Consider the following 9,944-nt stretch of genomic DNA (forward strand, 5'->3'; position numbering starts at 1 on the left):
GGAAGCATACAGTGTCAACAACTGAGGACATCCCCAGCCACTCCCAGCCACAACAGGCGTCGACCACAAGGCAGGAGCCTAGAAGGAACCTCCGTGAACTATGCTGTAGGGACATAATGCTGAGGCTTTGTAAAGCATTGGCGAGTGGCGGCACAGACTCGATGGGCCGAATGGCCTATTTCTGCTCCCAGATATTGTGGCCTTATGCTGAGGCCTCAGTTGGAGAATTGTGAGCAGGTTTGGGCCCCTTATCTTAGAAAGGGTCCGGTGACAGGGGAGAGGGTTCAAGGGAGTTTCACAGAATGAAAGGCTTGTCACATGATGAGAATTTGATGGCTCTGGGCCTGTCTGGAATTTAGAAGAATGGGTGGGGAGGGAGGGGAGAGAATCTCACTGAACCTTATTAAATATTGAAAGGCCTAGACAGAGTAGATGTGGAGAGGATGTTTCCTCTGGTGAGGAAATCTAGGACCAGAGGGCACAACCTCAGGAAAGAGGGACGTCCATTTAGAATGGAGATGAGGAGGAATTTCTTTAGTCAGAGGGTGGTGAATCTGTGGAATTCGTTGCCACAAGCAGCTGTGGAGGCCAAGTCATTAGGTGTATTTAAGGCAGAGGTTGGTAGATTCATGACTAGCCAGGGCACGAAGGGACATGGGGAGTTGGCAGAAGGTTGGGACTGAGAGAGAAATGATCAGCCATGATGAAATGGTGGAGCAGATTCAATACTGCTCCCATGTCTGTGACTTGTGTTAAACATATTCTGTTGGACAAGATACCAACAAGATCTCCCCCTCAGTACAGTACCACAATGGGATCTATACCTGTGAACTCTATCCCAGCCCACCATCCCATGGGAAATGCATCCCAGGACGATTTACATCCCAGTGCATCATTCCCAATGGAATTCTATCCCTGCTGGGGTCGGAACTCGGGAAGAACAAGACTGGGGAGCTAAAGTCAGGTTGGCTTCAAACACAAATCTGCTGTGATTTTAACAGCGAGGCTGCTTGCAGGCTTCCGGAAATTTCTTTTGAGGCGACAGCACATGTTTTTTGAGAAGGCTCAGAGGAGGTTTTACAGGAAGGTTCAGCAGCCACGGAGGAAGTTCTGGCTGACGAGCTGAGCTCGGGGCCACGGGAGAAGGCCTCGCCAAACACGGGACGGGCTTGCGGCTACACGCGCTTCCGTTGCACCCAAACCACTTCCCAGCCGTTCGCTCTCTGGGGAGACGGCTTTCCCACCCGATCTCTCGCGCCCGGCACTCTGGAACAGCAGGAAGCTGCTCAGCCGATCGAGGCTGTTACAGAGGGCCACTCAGAGGGAGAGGGGGACGACCCTCACCCTCTGTTAACTCCAGGGACAGCTGGAGGCTCCTTGGCCCCCTCTGCTTTACAGTTCCTGCTAGTTAGGGAGATCCAATGCTGCTGTTTGTAAGGGTAATATTGAAACTTTACAGGAGTTTTCGGGGCATTTTAGTCAATTAGCAAAACTTTTGAGAAAACGCCAACATAATATTGGGCGGGACTACAACTAGAGGTCATGGGTTAAGGGTGAAAGGTGAGAAGTGTAAGGGGAAACTTCTTCACGCAGAGGGTGGTGAGAGTGTGAAATGAGCTGCCAGCACCAGAGGTGCACGAGAGCTCGGTTTCACCATTTAGGGGAAGGTTGGACGGGTACATGGGTGGGAAGGGTGCAGTCCCAGTGCAGGTCGATGGGAGCAGGCAGTTTAAACAGGTCAGCATGGATGAGATGGGCCGAAGGGACTCTACAGCATCTGCTTTCGCCCCAGAGGAGGGGCTTAATGCAAAGGAAATTTTACTGAAACTCCAGAGTCGGAAGACAATGTTGCCACAAGCCCCTTGGGCAGGGAGTTAGGTTGTCTCTGTGTCTAGTGCCCAGGAAGGTAACAGGTCATTAACTCTGCTTGGAGCCCCTATCTGCTCCCTCCTACATACCCCTCAAGCTGGGTGACACTCGCAGCCCCACGATGCCCTCTCTCCTACCATCGGCTAAGAGATGCCATTGTCACCCTGGCTGCCTCCCACTGGCTGTGCCGAGTGCCCACCCCCACGACACGGCTCTTCCCCCCTACCCAGAACTCGTCTGCCACTGCGTACTGCACACGTCCATCATCACAATGCCCGGCTGCCATTGGCCCATCTTTGTGAGGCCCTGCACCCACTTCCCTCCAAGAGGACCACAACCTTGTCGTAGGGTTTGGAGGCTTGTGTGCCTCAATGATCTGGACAGTCTATGTGGGCCGGAGTCAGGGATTTTATGCTTTGTCTCTGGGTAGGGTCAACCACGCCAAACAGGTCAAAGGGTAGAGGTCAGACAAAGAGTGGTCCACTGGTCCTCCAGATTCGGGGGTTCAAATTAGGGCTAACAACCCTGACTGGTCAAACAAAACTGTTACGGAAACAGCAATGAAGAAATAGAATAGACTGAGGAACAGCTTCTACCCCAGAGCTGTGGCCTCCATCACACCACTCCCACAGAACAATGACTGAAACTGTGAGCACACACAAGGACTCAAATACTCGCACTTAACGGCACTTTGTGCATTACTGTGATATTCTGGAGCTGCTGCAACTTATTTTCTGCTACTTATCTATTTAATACTGTTTTTCTATTACTGTCTTGTTTTTATCTGCCGCTTTGTTTGATTGCCTGAGAGGAAGCCAAATGTCATTGTATAATGACAATAAAGATCATTCAATTCAATTCAATTCAATTCTACATCTGAGTGTGACGGTATTCCTGAGTCTCCACCCGGGACTTGCCTGACTGACCGTAGTGAAAACTGAGAGGAAGCTACTGACACGATGAAGGAAGCCCTGAACACCGCCAGAGATGGGGGACCTTCATCGCTGCCCGAAACGCCAGCGGCGTAATGAGTAGCAGGCACTTGCTTTGTAACAAAAGCATAAAACACAGGGGGAAAGAAACTGGAAAGCAGGATCTGTGAGGAAAGAGTTAACGGCTGAGATCAAAGATACTTCATCTTTGATCTGAACCGGGGGAGGGAAATAACAAGCTGTTAGGGGAAAGGGCAAGGGGGTGGATAGGACAAAGTTAATATCGCTGATAGGGTGGGGCCCGGGGTTGCCATGGTGATTACAGCCACCAGTGCTTATCACCACGGCGATCCCCGACACCACCCCGTTAAGCGATACAAAGCGCATCCGCTCCATCTCTCGTCCAGACTCTCGGCAGCTTGATACATCCTTCATCCCCGTACATGATGACCTCCGACCCGAAACCAGTTCTCTCACCACAGATAATGCAAACGCTCAGCAGGCCAGGCAACGTCCTCTGATTTTATCTCAGACTTCCAGCCTCTGTGGCGTTTCACCCATTCAACTGCTCGTTGCCCGACTCCTGCAGTGCGATCTACTTTTTTCTCGCTTTCTCGGCCAATTAGCTGTCTTGTGGTTACCCAAGTGGATGATTCTCGGCTGTGGCATTCAGCTACTGCCTCTGCGTCCGATATCTTTGTAACTGTGAAGGGTACGAGGGAGGGAATTTAATCTTAATTAATTCCCCCCCCCCCCAACGGCTCTCAGTGGCTTGGTCCTTGGCGCGTCCCGGAGGATTTCAAGTCGCATGGGGAGTTTGAAGTTTGAGTTTGCACTGGGAACCCTCAACAAGGCTGGGTTGTTGAAGGAACACACAACACACACTCACACTCACACTCTGTTCCCACCTCCTCCTTCCACTGCCCACCTTTCTGGGTTAGGAGGCTGAGGGCTTTGCCTCAGTTAGGGGGGTCCCTTTGTCAAGATCCAGTTTGGAGGCACACACACAAAGACTAGGCCCAAAAGACCAAACAAAATAGGCCACTCGGCCCCCCTGGACTACGCTGCTTTACAACGCCGCTGTCTGGCCTCAATTCCCCTCCTGTGCCGGCCACCCCCTCATCTTTCAGAAACTAACTCCACCTCCCCCAGTGACTCCTCAGCAGAGGGACTCAAGAGACCCTCCGCCCTCAGAAAGTTCCCCCCCCCCCCTTCAGCCCGCAACGCCCGCGAGGAAAGCTCCCGCAACGCCAGAGTTTTAGGTGGGCGAACCCCAGCCTCCCCTGCGCTTTCAGAGAAGATGATGCCCGCCTGTTCAACCAGAGATAAAACTGCAGTCTCTTCTGCCCCTCCTGCAGCACAGGCTCACTGACTGAGCGGCGCAGACGTGGGGGGGTGGAATCCGGCATGAATCTCACGGCCAACAGGCAAGGGGAGATACAAACCCTCCCCTCCTACCACAACAGGCACAATGGCGCCGGTACGCGGCCCTGCCCTTCCAGATGTCTGGCGGAGGGAGCTACCACGCCACAGAGCGACGTGAAGGGGGAGGGGGGTCCCGAGGGTGCCAGGCCTTGGCTGGCGGTTCACCCTCTGCCCCCGAGGTGGAGGGCGGCAGGGAGGGGACAGACGTGCGGGGAGCTGAGGCCACAGACCGGCAAACTGCCAGCTCCCCCCCCGTGAGCGGGGAAGAGACCCGCGGAACCACTCGTTCCCTGTCCGGTCCCTTCCCTCAACTTCCCCTTCGAAGCTCAAATCGAGTTTACTTGCGAAGGACGTAGGGGTCACCATGCTACCCTGAGATACATTTCCTTGCAGGCATTTCCAGGAAAAGTCTTTGTTTCTGTGTAATTTTACCACAGAGAAACAAAAAACCTACAGCACAATACAGGCCCTTCGGCCCACAAAGCTGTGCCGAACATGTCCTTACCTTAGAAATTACTAGGGTTACCCATAGCCCTCTATTTTTCTAAGCTCCATACACCTGTCATATCCGCCTCCACCACCGTCGCCGGCAGCCCATTCCACGCCTCACCACTCTCTGAGTAAAAAACTTACCCCTGACATCTCCTCTGTACCTACTCCCCAGCACCTTAAACCTGTGCCCTCTTGTGTTAGCCACTTCAGCCCTGGGAAAAAGCCTCTGACTATCCACACGAACAATGTCTCTCATCATCTTGTACACCTCTCGTTGTCCGCCGTTCCAAGGGGACAAGGCCAAATTCACTCAACCTATTCTCATAAGGCATGCTCCCCCAATCCAGGCAACATCCTTGTAAATCTCCTCTGCACCCTTTCTATAGTTTCCACATCCTTCCTGTAGTGAGGTGACCAGAACTGAGCACAGTACTCCAGGTAGGGCCTGACCAGGGTCCTATATAGCTGCAACATTACCTCTCGGCTGACAAACAACCAAACAACCAAGGCAAAAGATGACAAAAGAGGCGACTGACAAAGAAAGAAACACAGGAGTTAGAAAGAGTCCTTGAAAGTGAGCCAGTGGGTTGTGGAACCAGATCGGTGTTGAGGGGGAGGGGGTGAAGTTATCCACGCTGGTTCAGAAGCCCAGTTGTCGAAGGGGAATAGCTGTGAACCTGGTGATGTGGGGCCCAAGGGTTCTGTATCTCGTGTCCAACGAGAGAAAGCAGGGCGAGAGCGTGGCCCCGATGGTGGGGAGGGGAGGGGGGGGTTCTTTGATGATGGATGTTTCTTTCCTGCGACAGTGCTCCAGGTGACCGTGCTTAATGGTGGGGAGGGCTTCGCCTGTTGGGCTGGGCCGTGCCCAGCTCCTGCCTGCACAAGCAGATCGACAGCGACCGGTTTCACAGGAAACGCCCACGTCTTCCCAAACCCTGAGCGACTTTCTCCTTAAAAGGTTGGGATGTAACAATTCCAACCACCCAGCCAATAAGAATTCCAGATCAGACAAAAAAAAAACCCCAGAAGACCTAGAGGTACAGGAGCAGAATCGGGCCATTCGGCCCATCGTGTCTGCTCTGTCACTTCACCGTGGCTGATTCCCGGTAGGCTTTCACGCCCTGACTAATCAAGAACCTCCGCCTTAAACGTGGCCCAGCCTCCACGGCCGCCTGTGGCAACCCGCTGCACAGGTTCTCCGCTCCAGCTCGCGAATGTCAAGAATGCAAGAGGTTCTGCAGATGCTGCAGATCGTGTGCAGCGCGCGCACGCGCGCAAAATGCTGGAAGATCTCAGCAGGCCAGGCAGCATCTACAGAGGGGGAAGATGTTTCGGGTCGAGGCGCTCCATCGGGACCGGAAGGGAATGGGGGGGGGGGGGGCAGAAGCCAGAATAAGGCGGCAGTGGGAGGGCGGGAGAGGAGGAGGAGGGGGAGGCTTCTTTTTGGAGACGCGGGCCAGAAAATAGCACCCGTCACACATGGACAGAGAAATGGCCGAGGGGACTTAAATCTGAAGAACGTGGGGTGATGTTGTATAGCTTGGGAGAGGTTAATGGTAGGACATACACAATGGAAGGCAAGGCCCTAGGGAAGTATGGTGGAACATCAGGATGTCCAATAATCTCTGAAGGTGACACCCCTGTAAGATGAGGTGGTTAAGAAAGCCGAAGAGATTCGGCCCGAAGTTTCGACTACTCTTTTCCTGGATGCTGCCTGGCCCGCTGAGTTCCTCCAGCGTTTTGTGTGTGTGTGTGCTCGGATTTCCAGCATCTGCAGACCTTCTCTTGCCCGTGGTTGAGAAAGCACGGAGGATACCGGCCTTTATTTCAGGTTCTGATTTATCACCTTACGCGAATGCTCATCAACGCAGCCAAACCAGGCAGCGTTACGCCAGGGGTCAAGGTACAAAACGCAGCGCCAACAGTCACACGCAGCACAAAGCACGCGCAAGATAGCGAGCACTGATGGAACCACAATCTGCCAGGCGAGGAGTCCAAAACTCCCGCCGTCAACCCAGAGTCGACAACAATAGCGCCCGTCTCCTCCGGCCTGGACGCCATCCCCCCTCCCCCCCCCCCCCCCGCGATCCAACACCACGGCTTGAGGCCCAGTCCATGCACGTACAACAAACCCGTAAAGGACATCAGTAAAAATACAACCACACGAAATACACTTGTGTACAGTCAGACACCCCCATTGAAAACTTCAGTGTGAACACAACAATCCAACACGCCCACCCCCCCACCACCCCAGCGACAACACAGCTTAAGGCCCAGTCCTCACATGGACAAAATAACAAGCCCAGATAGAATGTCAGCAAAAATACAACCACACTAGATATACATGTACAACAGCAGGGAGGTTCCGAGGCTAGTACTAGGTCACAAGTGGGGTACGGTGTACAGTCCTGGTCACTGCACAGTGGAAATGGTGTGACTGCACTGGAGGGGGTGCAGAGGAGAGTCACCTTCAACGTTGGGAGCAAGGACAGAAGGGACTGGAAGGGTGCCGCTCGCTCGCAAAGGAATCTCAACCGCGGACAAACGGTCGCCACCCTCTATCTCGTTGCCAAGTTAAGTAGATGGCAGAACCGTACACAGTCACATTTCCTTTTCCGGTTTCTGATGCGGACGGTGTTGACAGTGTGTGTGTGTGTGTGCGCGCGTGCGGGGTTTGCGATGATTTGTCTGCAGACTTTAGATCTGGCTGATTTATACTCTTCTTATTCAGGAAATTATTGATTCACTGAGAAGCACGAAAGAGCTGCTAGCTGCTTCGTTTGAAGCAGGGCGGCTTACCATCCACAGGACAGCCCCAGGCTTACATCCAATTAAAAACTCAGCGCACATGTCATCACTGGGCAAAAAAAAAAATTGCACAGCACAAGATTTTTGCACAACCTTTGGTCATTACAAAGTAGAGGGACACTGGTCACCACGATGGGGGCGTATCAATAATGCAGAGCAGAATGGAGGGAGACTAGGGGCAGGGTGGGGGTGCAAAGGGGTGGACTTTATAGAGACGAACAAAGATCTGGGGAGGGGGGCATAGGTGGCGCAGAGAGTGAGAAACTGCTCCCCCTTAGCCAACGTGCCTCTGATCAGAGAGCACGGTTTAAGTGGGGGGGGGGTGACTTTGAGAGGGAGCTGGGGGAAGTATTTATTATTTCACCTAACCCTAACCCTGAGACGAAGGCGGAGACACTTACAAGGCAAAAGCTTCAGAAGGCAGTGGACTGAGTGCTGAGAAACGGGTTAGGCAAAAATGGGTGACTGGTGGGTCAGCAGCACAGCCGGCGGGCCGAATGGCCTGCTTCTCTGCTGTGTGGCTCCATATCTAGCATGTTTAATGTTCCCAGCAGCTCCCGCAGAGAGATAAAATCTGACAAGTAAATAAAATCTGATATCCAGCCTCAGCAAGCAAACAAGCCCACAAGGGAAGTTTAGATACAAAAGGTCTTGGACCTGAAGCATTTAACTCCGTTCCTCCTTCACAGGCGCTGCCCTGTCCCGCTGAGTGTTCTCAGATTCCCGGCACCTCCACACCATTGATTTTTGGGGCTTTTGAGAGCGGACAGCGAGATTCAGAGCCCGGGGTTCAGGTGGAGGACGGGACGGCCACAGGTAGTGGAGGAATGGGCTGGGGAAGCGGAGGGGGGGTGGGGGTGGGGGGTAAGGGAAGGGGAGAGAGAGGTCGGAGCCCTGGGGGAGGCAGAATTGGGACAAGATCCCAGAGCTAAGGAAAGCACCGGAGGGGGATCTGACAAGCAAGTGCGAGCGCCGTTAGCAAAGTTAATTCGAACTCCTCGGGTTCGGAACGTCTCCTTCCTCAGAGAAAGAGGGATCGAACCAAAACGTGTTAACTAAATGAAAGGAAGGGAATTTAAAAGCAGTAAGTTTTCAGACGGACGGGCGGAGCGGGGCTCGCCAGCGCGCAGACAGGTGCGAGGTGCCTCTGCCCCCCTACCTTGTACACCTCCCCGTAGGTCCCGCCGCCGACTCGCTGGATGATCTCGAAGTCATCCTGCGGGTTCTTCGTCGAGATGTCCAGAGAGGCCTGATTCTGCGCGTTCATCATTCAGCAGGGGCAGACACCGCATCTCATCCTCCCGCACGACTCCCTGCCTCCGAGAGGGGCCGAGTGAACAGACAGAGAGAGAGAGAGCGACCGGCGTTCACGTGTTCCCGTTTCCTGTGCGGCTCCGCTCCGGGGCTGGGAGTGGGGGCAGCCCGTCGGCCGGCACCTCCCCCTGGTGGCCGCGGGCAGTACAGCGCCGGGCCGCTCTCTTACCCCCCCAAGTTAACTCACCCACACCCTCTCCCACCCCAACAGCCCGCAAATCCCGTAAGGAAAAAGCTAAACGCGATTCCTCCTTGGTATAACATACTAAAATAAAACAGACACATACCAGGTGCTCTCCCCCCACTTGACAAAGGTTCCTATGAAACCTTTCCTAAACTGAAATGGCGTAAAGCAAAGAACCATTCATTTATATTGGAAATTTATTTCATAAAAAGCTAAAATCCTCTTTGTAATGTGAAAACAGGTTGCTACGGTAGGTCTTTTGAATTGAGAGTTAGGGGGCAAAAGTTTAGGGGTAACACGAGGGGGAACTTCTTTACTCAGAGAGTGGTAGCTGTGTGGAACGGGCTTCCAATGGAAGTGGTAGAGGCAGGTTGGGTATTGTCATTTAAAGTAAAATTGGATAGGTATATGAACAGGAAAGGAATGGAGGGTTATGGGCTGAGTGCAGGTCGATGGGTCTAGGTGAGAGTAAGTGTTCGGCACGGACTAGAAGGGCCGAGATGGCCTGTTATATGGTTTTGTAAAAGCGAAGTGACGTAAAGCGGACGTTTGTAAATCGGGGGGGACATCTGGTATTTAATTCTAAGGCTATATTTCATTAGGGGTTTAAGGAGATTTGGTTGGTCACTAAAGACCCGCACAAAGTTGTACAGATGCACCGTGGAGAGCATTCTGATTGGCTACTTAACTGTCTGGAGGCGAGGGAGGGGCTACTGCACAGGATGGAAATAAGCTGTAGAGTTGTAAACTCGGTCAGCTGCACCATGGGTACATAGCCTCCCCAGCATTCAGGATATCTTCACGGAGCGATGCCTCATAAAGGCAGCGTCCATCATTAAAAACCTCCATCACCCAGGACATGCCCTCTTCGCATTGCTACCATCAGGGAGGAGGTACAGAAGCCTGAAGGCACATACTCA

The 9,944-nt window shown here is 53.1% G+C and overlaps 1 protein-coding gene across 1 annotated transcript in view; it reads right to left on the reverse strand.

Moving 5' to 3' along the window:
• LOC140716267 (mitogen-activated protein kinase kinase kinase kinase 5-like) overlaps nucleotides 1-8,891 on the reverse strand; it is a 221,097-nt gene extending 212,206 nt beyond the window's left edge. The window contains exon 1 of the mRNA XM_073028877.1: nucleotides 8,686-8,891. Within this exon, the coding sequence (XP_072884978.1) occupies nucleotides 8,686-8,796 (111 nt within the window). The 5' untranslated portion in view covers nucleotides 8,797-8,891. The remainder of the gene's footprint in view (nucleotides 1-8,685) is intronic.
• Between the last annotated feature and the right edge of the window lie 1,053 nt (nucleotides 8,892-9,944).

The sequence above is a fragment of the Hemitrygon akajei genome, chromosome 25 (genome assembly GCF_048418815.1).
Source record: "Hemitrygon akajei chromosome 25, sHemAka1.3, whole genome shotgun sequence".
Lineage (NCBI taxonomy): Eukaryota > Metazoa > Chordata > Chondrichthyes > Myliobatiformes > Dasyatidae > Hemitrygon > Hemitrygon akajei.